Source organism: Dama dama, chromosome 16 (genome assembly GCF_033118175.1).
Source record: "Dama dama isolate Ldn47 chromosome 16, ASM3311817v1, whole genome shotgun sequence".
NCBI classification, from domain to species: Eukaryota; Metazoa; Chordata; class Mammalia; order Artiodactyla; family Cervidae; genus Dama; species Dama dama.
The window spans coordinates 27730308-27750482 of record NC_083696.1 but is presented as its reverse complement, the minus strand read 5'-3'; the positions used below and the strand labels follow the sequence as shown (position 1 = coordinate 27750482).

The following is a 20175-nucleotide window of genomic DNA, read 5'->3' as shown; positions in this document are numbered from 1 at the left end:
CTTTATACTGGTGCACTCACTTACTGCATATGTCCCTTACAACAGCAGTTTAAGAAGCTCTGTAGGACTAGAGAAACTATGCATTCAGGAGGCCTGTGTGCAGTTGATAACAGACCAGTTACATGCCTTAGGAAGGCAGTCAGGAGACAGACCTGTAGGTTTACTTCTCCTCATTCTGATACCATGAGCTAATGGGAACAAGGTTTAGGGGGTCTTAATGCACTAATGGGCTTCCCCGGTGGTTCAGTTGGCTAAAGAAATTGCCTACAATGCAGGAGATGCCAGAGATATGGATTCAGTTCCTGGGTTGGGAAGATCCCCTAGAGGATGGCATGGCAATCCACTCTAGTATTCTTGCCTGGAGAATCCCCATGGACAGAGGAGCCTGGCTGACTACAGTCCATAGGTTGCAAAGAGTCGAACATAACTGAAACGACTGAGCACATCATCATTGAACTTGTGGGAGGGATGGCTTAAATCAGTCATTGACTCAAAACGAGAATTCTCTCTTCTGTTTGGATAACCTGTGAATACCTGTGATGCCACTGTATCCATGAAGAAACAATGCAGAGAGAATACCACACAGACTGTTCTGAGAAGAATGAACGATAGAAAATGAAGAATAAAAAGAGAGGGGATTCTTGGAAGACAATGAAAGTGTCAGAAAAGTTGTTTAGTCATAAAAAAAAAAAAAAACAGAACAACTGGATATCAAAACAAAACTAAACATCAAGCATCAAGGATAAATTTACCAAAAAAAAAAGGAAAAAAGATGACAAGATATCCCCATAAATCCCAAAATATGGGTGTAGAGACACACCATCTGCACACTAGTAGAATCTGTGCAAGAGAATGCAAGGGAAACAATGAGATAGGCTAGTTTGAGAACAGCAGCTCTAAAAGGAAGTTCATTGTCTCCCATGCCACTTTGGTGCAAGGGGCCCATGTTAAGATAGAATAAAAAGAGAGAGAGATAGCAATATAATTGCTATGAATTCTGAGTTGACCTGCTGGGGTTCCCTTTTTGTGGGACAAGTTCCCACAATGAAAAGAAATTGCTTGCGGTTGAATCAAAATCAAGCATGATAAGGAAAACAGAGATGATGAAAAGAGGAGATTCAAATTGAAATGAGAGAAGAGAATAAAAACAGGAGCTCTCACAAAGCAAAGCCATCATATTTTTAAAAGCCAGACACAAATAAGCAGAGAAAGAATAGTATTGAAAGGGCTGAAATTCCATACTTTGCTAGATGCAGGCAGTGGCCTGATTCCCCCTGCTTCTTCAGGAGAACATCAGTGGGATCAAGCCTTGAACTGATCCTCCACTCCCACATGGCCACAGTGAAACTTCACAAGGTTTACAAGGCAGACATAGTTACAACGAGGCTTCACCTCTCTTACCCCGTCATCAAGGCCTATTGGGGAGCTAACTCTCTACCTTATCTGGCATCAGTGAGGCAGAATGGAATGGTGCAATGACAGGCAGTTCATGCTTTGCTTCCCCCTCGCCTTATGTCAGTGTGGCCCCATAGGGAGCTGACCCTTTAACCCTACCCGCAGTAACAAAATGGTGTAAGTCAGCCTTCTGCTCACTCTTCTTCCCCACCTGGGAGGCAGCAGAGCCAAGCAGTGAGTTGATCATACAACATCACTCAGAGACAACGATGCGATGTGAGTCAGTGCCCCACCTTTGCCAGACAGATGACAATGAGGTGATGAGGGTTCTGAACTTTTACCCTACCCATTCACAACAAAGGAACGTAAGTCAGTGCCCCATTTTGGCCAGGATGTTTTGGAAGATCCTGACAGGAAGCTGAACAAACACACCCACCTGGCCCTTGAACTATGACTGCTAAAAGAGGATTAAATAAGATCCATAATCTCATAATATAACATATAAAATATCTCAGATATAACAACAACAACAACAAAAACACACATGTTTTACCAAGACCAGGAAAATCACAAAAGAAATGAGAAAAGACAATGAACAGACACCAACCCCAAGATATATCTGATATAATTGTCTGACAAGGGTTTTAAAGTAGTCATCTTAAAAATGTTTCAACAAGCAGTTACATATTTTTGGAAACATAAAAAATAGAAAATCTAACCAAAGAAATAAAAATTCAAAAAAGACGCAACTGAAAATTAGAGAACTGAAAAATACAATAATCAAAATGAAAAACTTGCTGTATAAACTCAGTAGTAAGGTGGACACAACAGAGGGTAGATTCAGAGATCTGAAGACAAATCAATAGAAATCACCATATGTGAGAAACCACCACAACAAAATAGAATTTAAAAAAAGACAGCATCTCAAGGACTTGTAGGATAATACCAAAAGAGTTAATACACATGCCATCAGAAACACAGAAAGAGAGGAGAGAGAGTAGCACTGAAAAAGTACTTGAAAAAATAGTGTCTGAAACTTCTCAAATTTGGGAAAAGATATAAATCCTGGAGTGCAAAGTCAAGTGGGCCTTAGGAAGCATCACTGGGAACAAATCTAGTGGAGGTGATGGAATTCCATCTGACCAGGCTCCTTTGTCCATGGGAATTCTCCAGGCAATAATACTGGAGTGGGTTGCCATTTGCTCCTCCTGGGGATCTTCCCAACCCAGGGATCAAACCCAGGTCTCCTGCATTACAGGCAGATTCTTTACCAAGTGAGCCACAAGGGAAGACCAAAAATATTGGAGTGAATAGCCTATCCCTTTCCCAGGGGATCTTCCTGACCCAAGAATCAAACTGGTGTCTCCTGCATTGCAGGTAGATTCTTTACCAACTGAGCTATGAGGGAAACTGCAAGAACTATGGCCCAATTAGAGTATTTTCCTAGCCTCTGGCAGTTAGCATTCCAAGGGCCTCTTTGGCTGGTTCTTCTCTGTTGCTCCACACATTAGGCACTTAAAGGGCCACCCTCCATGGAGTCTTTCTCTATTGCTCTGTTGCTGGTGCTGGTGTGTGGGAAGAGAGAGGCTGCAGTGATGGTTCCACCCGCTGTGTGTGACTCAGGAGTATTGTCCCCACAGCTGCCCAGCTCTCCTCCACAGGCATTTCAAACTGGATCTCCTGACTCACATGCCCTTGGGCCATTTACCCATAGTCATTAGCAGACTTCACCCTGGGACTGCTCTCCAATCCCTGCACTTGAGCTTCCAGCTACCATGGTTTCTAGGAACTGTCTCCCTGTCCAGTCCAGGGTATGTAGGGCTACAGCAAGAATTGCTGACCCCTGTGTCAGTTCCCCCACCCACTGGGTGCAGATCCAGTCCTGCTCACTCTCCTTTTTTCCCCCTCTTTCCTACATCTTACCAAGTTTTATATGGATCTATATATTCCTTTCTGGTGGTCAGGGACTCCTGGCCACTCTGAGCTGGTGTTCTGCAAGATATTCTTTGTCTAAGGTATATTCCTGATGCATCCAAGGAGAGAGATGTCCTCCACGTTCACCTACTCTTCTGCCATCTTGTCTGTCACCCTCATCAAGAGGCTCTTTAGTTCCTCTTCACTTTCTGCCATTAGAGTGGTATCATCTGCATATCTGAGGTTGTTGATATTTCTCCTGGCAATCTTGATTCCAGCTTGTTATTCATCAAGGCTGGCATTTCACATGATGTACTCTGTGTATAAGTTAAATAAGCAGGGCGACAGTATACAGTCCTGATATACTTCTTTCCCAATTTCGAACCAGTCCATGGTTCCATGTCCAGTTCTAACTGTTGCTTCTTGACCTGCATACAGGTTTCTCAGGAGATAGGTAAGCTGGTCTGGTATTCCCCTCTCTTTAAGAATTTTCCACAGTTTGTTGTGATCCACATAGTCAAAGACTTTCATGTAGTCAATGAAGCAAAAGTGGATGTTTTTCTGGAATTCCCTTGCTTTCTCTATGATCCAATGTATGTTGGCAATTTGATCTCTGGTTCCTCTGCCTCTTCTAAACCCAGTTTGTACATCAAGAAGTTTTTGGTTCACATACTGCTGAAGCCTAGTTTCAAGGGTTTTGAGCATAACCTTGCTAGCATGTGAAATGAGTGCAATTATATGGTAGTTTGAACAAGCTGGCAAGGTTATGCTCAAAATCCTTGCACCCAAGTCTAGCATTTCAGACTCTTTGGTTGACTTTGAGGGCTACTCCATTTCTTCTAAGGGATTCTTTTCCATAGTCATGGATATAATGGTTATATTAACTATATTCACCCATTCTTGTCCATTTTAGTTCATTGATTCCTAAGATGTTGGTGTTCACTCTTGTCATCTCCTGCTTGACCACATCATATTTACCTTGGTTCACAGAACTAACATTTCGGGTTCCTATGCAATATTGTTAACAGCATCAGACTTTACTTTCACCACAAGATACATCCACAACTGAGCATTTTTCCACTTTTTCCCAGCCTCTTCCTTCTCTCTGGAGCTATTATTAATTGACCTGCCTTCTTCCCCAGTAGCAAACTTCCAACCTGTGGGGCTCATCTCCTGGTGTCATATCCTTTTGCCTTTTCATACTGGTCATGGGGTTCTTCAGAAAGAATACTGAAGTGGTTTGTCATTCCCTCTTCCAGTGGAGCACATTTTGTCAGAACTTTTCACTATGACCTGTCTTTCTTGGGTGGCCCTGCATGGCATGGCTTCATTAAGTTATGCAAGTCCCTTCACCATGACAAAGTTGTGATTCATGAAAGGGTTATATGTGGACTGAGGGCTGTTATGGTAGGAAAAGCCTATTGGAAGACACTAGAACTACCTCTATCAAGCACAATATTAATAATAAACCAAAAGGAATGACTCATTCCCTCAAGATTACAATGATTAGTACCACCATCAAGAACTTGATGGATGCAAGGGTTGTAATTTTCACCCCATTCTCTTTCTACTTGCCTACTTGACTTGTGAAGAAAATAGATGTATTTGGGGGACATACAGTGAATTATCATTAATATAACCTGGTGGTAACTCCAATTGTAGATGCTGTTCCAGATGTTCCATTAAATAGCTTAAGCAAATTAATAATCCCCTAGTTTCTGGTATACAGTATATTGATTTGGCAAATGCTTTTCTCTCCATACATATTAGGATAGATCACTAGAAACAGTTTGTCTTCAACTGGTAAGGTCAATAATACATTATAATTGTCTTGCCTTGGGTATATATCAACTCTCTATGTCTATGTCATAATTTAGATTGCATGGGTCTTGATTGTCTTCTCCTTCATCAAGACATCATATTGACCCATTACACTGGTGACATTATGTTAAATGAAACTAGTAAGCAAGAAGTAGCAACTACCGTGGACTTATTTGTCCCATTAGTAAGACACTTTCATGTCAGAGGGTGGGTAATAAATTCTACAAAAATTCAGTGGCTCCTCATCTCAGTTAAATTTCTAGTTGTTCAGTTGAACCTGTCAAGATATCCCTTCTAAGAAGAAGGATGAGTTGTTTCATCTGGCCCCTCTTATAACCAAAAAAGAGGCACAATGCTTAGTGTGCTTCTTGAGGCAACATAGTTCTCATTTGGGCAAGCTACTTTGGTCCATTGATTGAGCAACCCAAATAGCTTAGTTTTGAGTGGGACTCAGACAAACACAATTGCACTCATCTCCCATGCTAGTAAAGTGAAAGTTGCTCAGTCATGTCCAACTCTGCGACCTCATGACTATACAATCCATGGAATTCTCCAGGCCAGAATTCTCCAGGCTACCACTGGAGTGGGTAGCCTTTCCCTTGTCCAGGAGCTCCTCCCAACCCAGGGATTGAACTCAGGTCTCCTGCAATGCAGGCAGATTCTTTACCAGCTGAGCCCCACCATGCTAGTAAGGTCATGCTTAAAATCTTGCATGCTAAGCTTCAGCTTTATGTGAACCAAGAACTTCCAGTGTCCAAGCTGAGTTTAGGAAAGGAAGAGGAGCCAGAGATCAAATTGTCATATTTGCTGGATCATAGAGAAAGCTAGGGAATTCCAGAAACGCATCTACTTCTGTTTCATTGACTATACCAAAGCCTTTGACTGTGTGGATCATAATAAACTGTGGAAAGCTCTTAAAGAGATGGGAATACCAGACCATCTTACCTGTCTCCTGAGAAACCTGTATGCAGGTCAAGAAACAACAGTTAGAACCCTGTATGGAACAATTCATTGGTTCAAGATTGAGAAAGAAGTACGACAGAACTGTCTGCTGTCACCCTGCTTGTTTAATCTGTATGCTGAGCACATCATGAGAAATGCTGGGCTGGATGAGTTACAAGTTGGAATCAAGGTAGGGGGGGGAAACATAAACAACCTTAGATATGCAGGAAGGGAAAAGGAACTAAAGAGACTCTTGATGAGGGTGAAGGAGGAGAGTGAAAGAGTCAGCTTAAAACTGAATACTAGAAAAACTAAGATCATGGCATCCCGCCCCATGACTTCACGGCAAATGGAGGGAGAAAAGGTGGTAGTGACAGCTTTCCTCTTCTTGGGCTCTAAAATCACTGCAGATGATGACTGTGGCCATGAAATCAGAAGACATTTGCTTCTTAGCAGGAAAGCTAGACAGTGTTGAAAAGCAGAGACATTACTCTGCCAATAAAAGTCCATATAATCAAGACTATTGTCTTCCCAGTGGTCATGTATGGTTGTTGAGAGCTGGACCATAAAGAAGGCAGAGTGACAAAGAATTGATGCCTTCAAATTGTGGTGCTGGGGAAGATTCCTCAGAGTCCCTTGGACAGCAAGGAGATCAAAGCAGTCCATCTTAAGGGACATCAACCCTGAATACTCAGAAGGACTGACGTTGAAGCTGAAACTCCAGTGTTTTGGTCATTTGATGTGTGTGAAAAGCTGACTCATTGGAAAAGTCCCTGATGCTGGGAAAGATTGATGGCAGAAGAAGAGGGCGTCAGAGGATGAGATGGCTGGATGGCATCACTGATGCAAGGGACATGAACTTGGGCAAACTTCTGGAGATGGTGAGGGACAGAGAGGCCTGGTGCTCTGCAGTCCATGGGTCGCAGAGAGTCAGACATGATTGGGCAACTGAACAACAAGAGAACAAGATTCCCTAATAAGTCCAGGATGCCAATGTTGCCATGTAAGTTGCTCTGCCACTTGGGCTAGGTGATCCGGTAGATCTAATTGTGTTTAAAGTATCAGTAGCAAAGAATAGATGCTATTTGGAACCATTGAGACTGACAGGCAAATCATAATGCAGACCCTTGGCTTTTGGAGCAAAGTCATGGTATCCTCTGTGGATAACTACTTTCTTTTAAGAAACAGCTTTTATATTGCTATTGGGTCTTAGTAGAGAATGAATGTTTAAATATGAGCTACAGATGGTTTTGCATGATATGCAGGCGCCAAGTGAAATGGACAGCTGCAGCACTAAAGTCCATTTCTGGGACACTCTTAGGACAGGGATAAAGGATAATTCTCCCTATAAGCAGAATGTTGAGCATCCTGTTCATTTTGCTTAGAAGGAAAAATGGCCAGATGTGTAAGTATACACTGATCCATGGACTGTGGCCATGGTTTGGCTCGATGATCAGAGATCTGGAACATAACTGGAAAATTGCCAGCAAAGAGGTCTGGAGAAGAGGTGTGTGGATAGAGCTCTCTGAATGGGCAAAAAGCATTGGTATATCGGAGTCCTAGGTGAATGCTCACCTAAGGGTGACCTCGGTAAATCAAGTGAATAGGATGAAGTGTGCTGTGGATACCAGATTCTTTACCCAGCCACTCCTATCATTACCAACGGGCTTGTGAACAAAGTGGCCATTGCGGCAGGGATGGAGGTTATGCATGGGCTCAGCAACATGAGAATGTGTGCTCCATGATGGAGGGACTGAGACTGTTTGCTATACTCCCGTGCCCCCAGAGCCCATACAGTGCTGTCACATAAAAGTGGGAATTTAATATTTAAATATATATAAACTACAAAAGTTTCAAAATATAGTACTAAGGAACAAGACCATGCGGCAACTCTTAGCAATAGTTTATTATTTAGAAATAGAGAAGATCATGAACATTTGTGAAATTCTGTGCTTAAAGTGAGTCAGTGAGTGAGTGATAGTCGCTGAGTCATCTCCGACTCAGCTTTCTTTACTTCCTTTGCAATTTAACTATTATAAGGAACTATTCAAATATCTGGACTATAGGAAATACTTGTAGTAAGTTTGTACTTCAGATTTTTGTGACGATCAAATTTGTTTCCAGCTCTACTTCAAGTCTATTGTCTCCTCTGAAAAAAAAATCCTGTTAGATGATAGATGTGGTTTAGAAACATCAAATATACTAAAATACAATTTAGACATCTACAGGAGGTATTCTGCTTTTGCAGACTTGAAACTTTTATTAAATAAAAAGCCATCATACTTTCACTCAATTTAGCATCTACATGTTTCCTTAGTCTTTAGCTGCTTCGGGAGTTTGTAGACAGCACTGAGTTAGCCTGCTGTTGTAAAGTAAGATGAAGGAAAGCCTGGCTGAATGTGGTAAACTGTATTTTCCAGAAATGGCTGTGGACAAAGACTATTAAAGGTTTTGTGGGATATAAGGTTCCAGTTGTCCTCCATCTTTCATTTCCTTCACAATAGATTACAGCTAAATTAAATATTTCTGCAGCTTATTCTTTGTATTTCTTTGACTGGGAACATGAGACTTTTTAAACATGTATGCGTGCTTCTTTAGCATGCAGGAAATGTACATGCATTTTTACAATTTTTTTTCCTAATAAAAATACATAGTTTCTTCACAACAGCTTAAAGAAAATAATCATCCCTAATTCATCCAGAAGTTGGCATATTTCCTTCCCCTTTTTTTTTTTTTCCTTCCCCTCTTTTTTTTTTCCTTCCCATCTTTTAAGTATACAAAAATACTGTTTTATTTGTAGTCACTGTGTAGCCATATGATTAGCCTCTTTTGCTCCTTTCTGAGGTTCTTTAATTCAGAGATTAGGTAGCTTAAGCCCAAGTGTGCCCTAGTGATCTCTCATTAGTCTTCTGAGGCCAGAGGACTATTCTTGTAGCTCAGCCTCATTTCTTATGAATCTTGAACACACTTCTCCAGTTATTAACAAGCACCTGAAAATCTGGTAATCAGAACCATTAAATTTACTTTTGGAAACACTAGGTAACACAGTTGACGTAAAATATGCATGTTTAAAACTAGAATATTTAGAAAGTCACCCAGTGTCTAGTCCTAATGCAACATTGGCACATTCACTTATGTCTTTATAGGCCAATTATATACCCCAACTACTATAAGTTAATGCATTAAAAAGAGAAAGTTCCACCTTTATGTATTGAATTAAAATTTATTGTAAAAGGCAGAGTTTTATATATCCTTTTAAAAAATGAAAATTCAAAAGTCTTAGAGTTAAGCAATGAGGCTTCAACATTATAAAGTTATTTATAATAGTAATTAAAGTAGTGGTAACATTTTACCCTTATAAAAATGTCACAGCATTCAAATCACAACTTGGATCCTCAATGATTCAAGCGTATGATCTTATACAGTAAGGGTTTGGTCAGCTTTAAGATAAAATTCCTCCAGATATGCTGTCCTCAAGTCCTCTACCATCACCATCCATCAGCTCACACAGTGGGATAGCTGGCTGCTGTGGCAATTCCACAATGGTTGTTCTGGTCTTTGGCCATTTTTACGTAGCCATTCCAGCCCCATTCTGGACCCCAACTGAAAGAAGAATATGTTTTCCATTTTATACAAAGAATCAAGTACACGTTAGTTTCATTAATAGTAGCTAATAATTAAAATAGTACTTATCATGTATTAGGTACAATTGTAAGTTTTGTTACATATACTTATATTACTCCTGTGGGTCCTTATCTTTACTTTTTAAGGTAGGAAATTGAGGCAGAACTGAGATTCCAGTGTAGCAGCCTGTCTCCACAGGCTATCTTACACCTCACTTTAAAGAGCTTTAGTTGTGAAAATTGATTCTTACAACCCTCAAAGACCTCTAAGTGCTGGGAGTAAAACGCAATGGCAGGACATCAAATGATAATAGAAAGAAAGGATGCACAGAGGCCACTGGACTCTTGGACAATCTTTCAGATTGAAAGAATCAGTAGAGGCAGATGTTTTTTGCCCACTATTCCTTGTTCAAAAATTAGAGACAGAAAAAGGAAGGCAGCTCTCAACTCTATAGGTGAAAAATTCTTTATCTAAAACCCTTGGGCTGGATGTGTTTCTGAATTAAGAAAATTTTCAGAATTTAAAAATGCAATGTTACAAATACACACTAGTAATCCCAACAAACTCGCTACAGAATCTTATAATCACATATTAATACTTTTCCGTTTACTCTAACAAGGAGAAAGACTTTCTGGGATTTCAAAATTTTTGTACCTGTAATTAAATACTCCTCTTTTCAAGTTAAAATATAACATTTGGGGTTTTATACCTGTTCTTGACAATCCAAAATTTATTATTATTTGAATCTGTTCCTTCAAAGCCATAGCCAACCACCAAAACACCATGATCCAGGTCTTTGCTGCTGCAGTCTGGATCATAATAAATACCTGGGAGAGTAAAATTCAGTGTTGGGATAAGGAGCTCCAAGTGACACATGAAAGTAACCCATCCTATCAACTAATTAAGAGAAGCATCTCAAAATTCAATGAAACATCATAAACAAATTCCAAATAAGACTTAAATAGTCAACCAAAAATAATGACTGATGAAAAATAAAAATAAAAATGACTTACTAGAAATCAACAAAATTCAACAAAATAAATTTTCCACCTAAAAAAGGTTTCCAATAATACCTACTAATAATAATTAGCATAATCCTCTTGACTCCTTGAATGTCAGCTAAGAAAATAGCACAAAACAAAAAAATACTTGAACTATTGGATTCTTTACAGTTCTAACTATAAAACACTTTGAAGAAGGGCCCAACAATTGAAGAATAGTTACATATAGATTGTATATAAAGAATTAATTACATAGCCATTTAAAAATATTTATGAAGAGTTTGTCATCATGAGAAAATACTTAAAGCATAATGTCAAATGGAAACACCGTTATTAAATGAATACACTCAAAAAAATAATAAATAAATGAATAGACTCAAAATTCTTTAGTCCTAGAAAACAGGACTCCATCCCAAAGTCAATCATGGTGGTGTTTTCCAATTTTGACTGCCTGAATTTCTATAATAAAAGACAAACACCTACCAGATTTATAGAACTGGAAGGATGCATGGCCTGCATCAATAGCAACAGCGATGGGGCCCACCGTTGCCACTGCCTTCATAAGGGCCTTCTCCCGCTGAGGGATGTCAACGAAGCCAGTGTCATTGGCAGCAGAACACTCAGGTTTATAGTTACAGCTATTTGTGTCCTTTTAAAGGTAAAGGGGAAAAAACTTGATTACTACCATTCACCTCCTGGGTAACATGAATTCTAGGACCATTAAGACTCAGCAGTTTGCAACTTAATGATTTCTAAGTCAATTTTGTTATAAAGCAGCCCAGAAAAATGCTATTGATTGGTTTGAAGTTGAAAAAGTAGTAGATATTTCTTCAATGAGGCCATTAAGATCTACCTGGCCATAATAAATTTTTCACTATGGAGAAATATGCATTATATACAGAATGGTGTTTCCTACCTGGCGCTAGGGGTAAAGAATCCACCTGCCAATTCAGGAGACATAATAAGACATGGGTTAGGAAGATCCCCTGGAGGAGGGCATGGCAACCCACCCCAGCATTCTTGCCTGGAGAATCCCATGGACAGAGGAGCCTGGCAGGCTACAGTCCATGATGTCACAAAGATGACATGATTGGCTCGACTTAGCACGCATGCACACATAGAATGGTGCGCATATTCTCCATGTGGCATAGAAGACAAACTATGTTAACCATCTAAAATCAGAGACCTCTGCAATAGCTGATAATTTATAGTGGCAGTTCTAACAGTTTGCATCTAAAATGTGAATGCGGAATAAGGTGTCTCTTATCTCTGAAAATGTTAGAAAGCAGAGCTGTAATGACAAGATAAGGAGCTCCTTTTACCGTTGCAAGATATGGATAAGATTCCTCTGAGTCCAGGCCTCCGTTGTCCTTAATATACTGGAAGGCATTATCCATGAGGCCACCATTGCAACCCTGATTGCCTTGAGGCCGAGAGCAGTCCACCAGGTTCTGCTCACTCAGTGAAACAAGTTTGCCAGTTTTCCGGAACATCTGTCCTTCAAGAGCACCAGTGGCACTAAATGCCCAACAAGAACCACACTGACCCTGAAAATAAAAGAGACATCAGTTTACAAGACATACAAAGACCAACAACAATCCATATACCTAAACACTCTTAAAAATATCTGAATTTGAATACTGTCATACCTGATTCTTCACAGGAGTTACATAGCCTTTCTTAGTCCAATCCACAGATTTGGGGACATCAATAAGGAGAGGTTCACGGAACACTTTCCCCTTCTTATGCTTCTGATTTTGAAAACCATTCATTACCTGCCTAAATTCTTCATTGGTCTTTAAGGAAAAGTAAATAAAATGTAGAAAAAGTAAGAAGTTATTTTGCTAAAGCACTGAGGAGAGGAGGCACAAGAAATTCAGCAACTCATGCTACACTCACCATGTCACCAAAGGCATTCATTGCCATGGTGAAGCCATGTTTCCCTTGGCTGTATTCCTGATTATGCAGGTCAATTATTTTCTTATTCTTTTCCCACACTGCTCTCCTCCATCCTTCTTCATTCTAGATATAAACATGTAACTGATCATTTTAATTTCTACTTAAAACCCAACCCACGTTCACCAAATGGATTTTCAGACAGAGAAAAATTATTGTTAGGAATGGCTTTATACTTCTGGGAGCTGTTCTCCAAACTCCCACACAGGAATATATGCCCATGCTGTGCTCAGAAATATATGCTATTAAGTTACTACCTTGGTCAAAGTTGACAAAACTACTCCAGAAATTATTCAGACCAACAGCACAGACCATTCTCTGTGGGGGGTCCCTCTGGACATTTTCAGATGTTACCAACCATGCCATATAACCTCTTGTGCGTTGCCTTCCACTGGTGCCAATGTGCATCTAAATTTGGATCAAGTTTTGGAGCAGCTGAGGCTACTCCCAAGCAAAGGACAGTCAGGAATAATGAAGGATTCATGTTTCAAAAGCCTAAGAAAGAAAAAGAAATAAGTATTTGATGAGGCCAATCCTTAAATAAAAAAAGCTTTCTTCTGAGATGTTACAGTCACTATAGTGGACTGAGAACACTTAAATGATCTTCTCAAATATTTATGAAAGGTCTGTAGAAAAAGATTAAAGATACAGATAGAGAAAAACATAAAATATTACACAAAATTATTACATTTTGATTCAGCCATCAAATTGAAAAAACAGGCTGACAAGTGCTATAGGAATTGAAACCGACTTGACTATGCGTGCACTGAAAATTCACCATGGTAAGGATCGCTCAGCTGGTAAAGAACTCGCCTGCCAATGAAGGAGACGAAACAGACTCCAGTTCAACCCCTCAGTCGGGAAGATCCTCTGAAGAAGGAAATGGCAACCCACTTAGATATTCCTGCCTGGAAAATTCCATGGCCAGAGGAGCTTGGCGGCTACAGTCCATGGGTCGCAGAGTCGGACAGGACTGAATGCACAGGTATACAGGCACGCAAGGGTCTCTGCCATCTTATGGGTCGGAGTCTTAAGATAATAATAGCTAGGAAACCGTTGGTTCAGGTTACTTACTGAAGGTACGGAGGTGACGAAAAATTTTTATTTATCAGGACGTCTGATCCAAAGTAGGGACAGACATGAATCCCGAAGAATTAGGTGCTACCTCATACCTTTCTTCTTGACTAATATACGGCAGAGGGAGTTGCACCTTCGAATCTTCGCTACCTGAAAACTTTCTGAAAAGCCTCCCCAAGACAAGGTGGGCCAAAGTGCACCCAGGCCTCCACCCGTCCCTCCCCTTGTCCTGTGTAGCCCACACTCCTTCCCTCTCCCTCAAACTGGCACGCGATCACGACGGCGACCTGAGCCCCAGTTCTCGAGCCGGACAGGGCCCGACTCTGACTGCTAGGGCTGGGAGAACCCGGCCGGGCTGAGCCCACACCAGCGCTGCAGGTGGGGCCAGCCCAGGAACGTGCCGCCCCACTCTCAGGCCTCCGCACGCCGGTCGCTTCCAGAGGATGTTTATGGTGGCGCAGCGACCGACTGGTCCCGTAAGCCGGCGTTCGGAGGTCAGACTACCGCGATCCGCCGGGACTCTGTGCCCGCTGTCGCCCAGAGACTGACCGGCCTAGTCGCCCCTGTGGTCTCAGCTTCGCCCTGGGTTTCCCAAAAATGGCCCTTCCCCCTTCACCACCTCAAGGAGGCCAAAGCTCCAGGCAGTGCCGACCCAACTTCGTTAACTCCCGGCGGGTAGACGCTGTTGTTTCCTGGAGGTCGCGCCTACTCCCTCCCCCGAGTCCCTGGATATCGCCTCCTCCAGTCTCTGGCCCGGACCCGCCTCAGCCCGACTGGGTCCCTGACCTGCGGCTTCCAAAGCTGCGCAGGCGCACTCCACGGTCGCACGTATCCCTCCTAAGGTCGCCGAGGTCCGAGGTGCTGGCCAGGTCGCGCTTGACTCAGCCTTTAAGGCCTGGGTTTGCGGCCCGCCCGGCCCCGCCCCTCCCGCCTGCCCGCGCGGCGATTGGCTGAGCTGTCAGCGGGCAGGGCCTCCGGGCGTGGGTAGGGTACTCCGGGCGCGTGATGCGACTCTGTTCCAACTTGTCCCCGGGAAGGCCGTCCCAGCCTCCATGGAACCGAATACGAAGAGCTGGGGGTCCGTGGGCAGTGCTGAGGAGGGGTCCGGCGCCTTCCTGGGGACCAACATCAACTAATTACCTCCAATCCCTATGCTCGGCTGGTTCACCAAAAGTAGCTTACAGGGAGCCCCAACTGGATTTTCAGTGTAACTCTGTACCTCCTTTAGTCCTAGAGTTTTTAGTGAAAATCTGCGGGAAGACTGAGAACTGTCTTGTCTAGGGGTTCCCGCTTTTTCAACAGCAAAGGTGAAGCAGGCTGGAGGAACCCTGGGCCCGCAGGCGGATGTGGTCCCTCCCGGGTTGAGGGTGGTACCAGCTGGATTTGAGAAGAATCGGAGCGGAATGGCAGTTCCTCAAAGCTTGTGACTGGTCACTGCCCAAATCTCAGGAGGCAAAGGGGTGGGCTGGGTGGGTATGCAGAGAGGCGTGCATTTCGTTATGCCCCTTTCCTGTTTTTCCCGGTCAGGGGGTCTTCTCGCCTTTCAAGCCTGTCTTAAAACCAACAGAAACGAGCTATTTACAGAAAATTTGTCTTAATATAAAGGAGAAGAGTCGAGGAAAAGGGTGGAAACCACTTTTGCTTCTCCACTCTCTGGATTATGGATTATTGTCTTCCTTCAAGAGAAGGATAGACTGTCTTACTTCAGGAGAAGTATCCAAAGTACTTCTCTTGAGATATGAGAAATCCACTTCTAAAATGTGGTTTAATTATGTTTGATGTTAGGATTTAGGTTTACATGGTTAGAAGAAATGTTTTGGATAGAGGAGAAAATGGAGAGCTAGAAATTTGAGGAAATTAATTCAGAAACTTTTTTAAAAGTTACTTAAAAAATGATATAAGAAACATATTCGTTATAGAAAGTATATTTTAGAAAATAAACACCCTCAACCGCTCACCCATAACTCTTTTATATTATATAACAAAAATAGAGTCATGGTGCTTATCGATTTGAAAACTCTTAGTTAAAATTAAATTAGTAACCTTTGTAGAAGCACAAATATTTTTTAAAATCAATTTATTAAAAATGTCTATTTTATGCTCTTTGAAGTAGAATCTCTTTCCTTTCAAACACAGCTAGCAGCCAGGAATTCTCGGGTGCTTACAGAAATATATATTGTATGGCAAATGACTAGAAATTTTTGTTTTGTTCTTTTCCTTTTCTTTATTTAGAAGTAGTTGGGGTGATCAATGGGGCTTCCTAAGTGGTTCGGTGGTAAAGAATCCACCTGCCAATGCAGCAGATGCAGGAGATGCGTCTTTCTGGATTAGGAGGATACCATGGAAGAGGGCATGGCAATCCACTCCAGTATTCTTGCGTGGAGAATCCCTTGGACAAAGAATCCTTACGGGTTACAGTCCATAGGGTGGCAAAGAATTGGACACTTGAGCAACTTAGTATGTACACACGCATGGCCGTCCACGCAAGTATCATTCACACGTGGAAATAAGTGAAGAGCACCTGCATGGGAACAACTTGTTCCCTACATGGAAACAACATGATATAAGGAAGGACACAAATCTTGTCTGGGTGATGGAAAGCTTTATAATGAGAAAAGTGGAAAGTTTCCATAATCCCTGATTGGAGGCTGTTATTATAAGCAAGCTGGAAGAAGAGTACCTAAAAATGATACATTTTATGTTTTGGGAGAATATTTTGATTTCTCTGGTTTGTCCTGGAATTGGAAGCAAAAAAGAAGTTGTTAGCCACTCACTAAGTCCTGACAGTTCTGAAGTGGTTGCTGCAAAGTTTTCTTTTGTGGGTCAGAGTTCTATTGTCAGATGAAGTCGAACCATTGTCCATTTGTTTACTCAGTCTATCACAAGAAATCTAAATTATTCTAACACGTGGGTTTTACAGTTGCCCTTGGGTCACAGCTCCTTGAGATTGCAGAGGGTGGAAAAACCTGCCACTTTGTGACTGTCTGCCTTGAGCAATACAGACTGGAGGCTGCTCCAAAGAATGGCATCTCCTTTGTTTCTTGGAACGTGAGAAAAACACAATGGAGGGGAAATGGACTATTTTTTTCCATATAAGCAAATATGCTCAAACCCTAAATTAAGAAATATCTAAATTCAGGAAAAGGCCATTTAAACAAGACCATGAATTATTGCTCAAACTCATGAAATCTGCTAACAACATTATCTCTTAAATAATGCATTACAGAGTTGTGTTATTACTAATCATTATGTTCCTTTTCTTCTTCTATTCCCACTTCTTTGCAAAGTAACTTAGGTGAGTGTCAATTATTGAAACAGTCACATTTTAGCCAAGTAACCAAGCCTTAGCTCTGCTTTTGATAAAATGCAGTTGGTATAACAATTATCTGTGAAGGGATATTTTTGTGTGAATCTGTCTAGATTTCTTTTGCTTACTTGTGACAGGATATAAATTCTTTATCCCATCTCTGGAAGTTTAAACCTAGTGGAATGAACAAATCTTATGTGGTGGTATTCAAGACCCTGAGGCCACTTAACATCTCTCTCCCCAATATAACAGCCCCCTCTAATTTGTTTAACTTCAATGAGCCATTAATTACTCCTAAAAATCATTATCCAATCCATTTGTAAAGTGTTTTACTAGTTATAATTTAATAGAAAAGTGTTTATAATTTTATAGAAAAGTGTTTGTTTATGATTAGATGTTCAAATGAAGCCACTTAAGAAATAACCTATTTTTCTGTTGCTTGGAGTTTGTTCCTTTTAACTGTCAAATGGTATTCCACACTATGAATGTAACACTGTTTACCTTAATCATTAACCTATTAAAAGACAACCTGAGTTGTTTCCAAAAAAAAAAAAAAAAGAAATAACCTATTTTTCTAACCTCTGTAACCTGCTTTTCCTATAGGGTTAAACAACCAATTTGTAAAGTGAGTAAGTAAATCAATCTACAAGAATTAATCAAATTCTTACTTTGTGCTTGTTGACCACTCCTGGTGTAGTTTGTTCATTTACTTAGACATGTCTACAGGTAAAGACTTCCTCAGTGGCTCAATAGTAAAGAATCTGCTTGCAGTGTAGGAGACACGGGAAACATGGGTTCAATCATTGAGTCAGGAAGATCTCCTGGAGGAGGAAATGGCAATCTAACTCCAGTATCCTTGCCAGGAAAATCCTGTGGATACCGAAGCCTGGTGGGCGGCAGTCCCTAGGGTTGTAAAGAGTCGGACACGACTGAGTGGCAGAGCACACAGCGCACACATTGTACATATAACTTTCCTGACAGCTTTTCTGGAGCTCAGCCTTTCCATTAAAAAAAAACTAAGATTAACTCAGTAGTCTTGATTTTACAGCATATGTGCACATCCATGATCAATATATTTAAATGAGATTATGGCAAAGCATATTGGTGCAGTAGGTAACATAGGAGCTGACCTTGGGGGATTTTCCCCTACTCCTAAGATTATAAGGAGCTTCCCTTGTGGCTCAGCTGGTAAAGAATCCGCCTGCAAGGTGGGAGACCTGGGGTCCATCCCTGGATTGGGAAGATCCCCTGGAGAAGGGAAAGGCTACTCACTCCAGTATTCTGGCCTAGAGAATTCCATGGACTGTATAGTCCATGGGGTCTCAAAGAGTCGGACACGACTGAACAACTTTTTTTATTTTTTATTTAAGATTATAAGAGGATCTCTTCCTAAAATCTGAAAGTCTCTTAATGAAACAAGGTATGTTAGTTTCTTATGGTTGCTATAGCAAATTCCCACAAGCTTGGTAGCTTAAAACAACAAAAATTTATTCTCTCACAGTTGTGGAGATCAGAAGTCCAAAATCGGCATCACTTTGGGTTGAAAACCAGGGGCTGATAGGAGAGAACCTGCTCCTCCCTTCTTCCAGCTTCTGAGGCCGCCAGGCATGCCTTGGTTTGCGGCTCCATCACTCTCATCTCGGCCTCTGTGATCACATTGCCTTCTCCCCTTCAGTCTGTGTCAAATATCCCCCCACCTCCCTCTTAGAAGAATATTTAGGCCCACCCAGATAATTCAGGGTAATTTCCATCTCAAATACTTAATCACATTTGCAAATTATTTATAATATAAGGTAACACAGGTTCCAAGAATTAAGACCTTATTAAAGAATGGTATAAGTGAGAATCAATTTTTTTTATTGTGTTTCAAACTTGTGTTTAACATATCTTTAGGCTGGCTTCACTAGTTCAGCTAGGCCCTGTATGGCACCTTCCCACTCTGTAACTTCTTTGCTCATGTACCCTATTGCAGACAACAGTTTTTGCCTTGACTCTCCTGTTAGTACAAAGTTTGACACAGTTTTTTAGGTTTCAAGACTCCCACACAGAAGTTTTTATTACCTCCCTTTCCCTCCTCTTTTCACAACCACCTATTCCATGGTCTCTGCATATAAAAGCATTGCTCACCCACTCCTACCCTGAGATACTTCTGGTTTAGGCTTTGAGCATCTCTCTATTGCAATCATCCCTATTAATAAAGTCTTTCCCTGGACATACTGCATCATTATGTGAAGAGGTCAAGACAGAGAAGACCTTTGTGCTGTTAATAGAGCTTGCATATATTCATGGGGTGGGGGTATGGGGGAGCAGTGTTCCATAGGAAAGATAACTCCATCTCTGAATACCTGGTACTTTTGGAAATTAAAGCATGATTGGAAAAAATTCCCCGGATGATAATGATGATTCTAATAGCTAAATAACACAGGTGCCAGGCACTGTTCTAAGAATGTTATTTGTGGGCCTTCATTTAAGTTCCCAACAACACTATGACAGTAATTCTCAAACTTGAAGTGCATCAGAATCACCCGGGGGGCAGGGCAGTGGCTTGTAACAACTCAGACTGCTGACCTCTAACCCCCAGTGTCTGAGTCAGTGGATCTAGCATAGGGTTCCTAAATTTGCTTTTCTAATAAGTTCCCGAGTGATGTAGATGTTTCAGATAAGGGGACCCTCATGGAGAACGACTGCCCCAGGAGACAGGTGCCCCATTTTACAGATGGAGATGGTCATGGCAGTGGGCTATACAAAATCAAGGGTGGTTCCAGATTCCTCTCTAAAGTGAAGAAATAAACGCACTTTAGGCAGGCAGAGCTTAGATAAGGAAGCTGAGCTTTGGAGACTTGGCCTTTGTCCCTCACCCCCAGCGCCCATCCCTCACTCTGCAAATTGGATTCTGGTTGCCAGAGGGCACAAGGAAAATGAAGCACTGAGGAAACGTGAGATAAGGAACCACAGTTTCTCAGGACAGGCTCTGGAGTTCAATGCCGATGCTGGCTTGCCTGGTGTCATGTGAAAGGAGGAAAGGACAGATGAGTCACGCAGAAGGCATGTGACTGCCCTCAGGAGTCATGCCTGCCCGGGGCTGGGCCTCTTCCCACCCGATTAGCTCCCAGCAGGGTGTTCTGCCTTGTGCCTCCT

General features: G+C 41.6%; 1 protein-coding gene across 2 annotated transcripts; it reads right to left on the bottom strand.

The window, feature by feature from the left end:
• Positions 1-7958: 7958 nt before the first annotated feature.
• On the bottom strand, positions 7959-14653 carry CTSV (cathepsin V). Of its 2 annotated transcripts, none has more exons than XM_061163653.1 (8): positions 14517-14653; positions 13012-13148; positions 12597-12719; positions 12347-12493; positions 12020-12244; positions 11181-11346; positions 10406-10523; positions 7959-9675 (listed from the first exon to the last, which is right to left on the bottom strand). In XM_061163653.1, exons 2-8 carry the CDS (start codon positions 13135-13137, stop codon positions 9576-9578), a joined length of 1005 nt encoding a protein of 334 aa, XP_061019636.1. In that variant the 5' UTR covers positions 13138-13148; positions 14517-14653; the 3' UTR covers positions 7959-9575. The 2 variants fall into 2 exon arrangements, with proteins under 2 accessions (XP_061019636.1, XP_061019635.1); XM_061163652.1 differs by lacking the exon at positions 14517-14653 and adding an exon at positions 13467-13485.
• Between the last annotated feature and the right edge of the window lie 5522 nt (positions 14654-20175).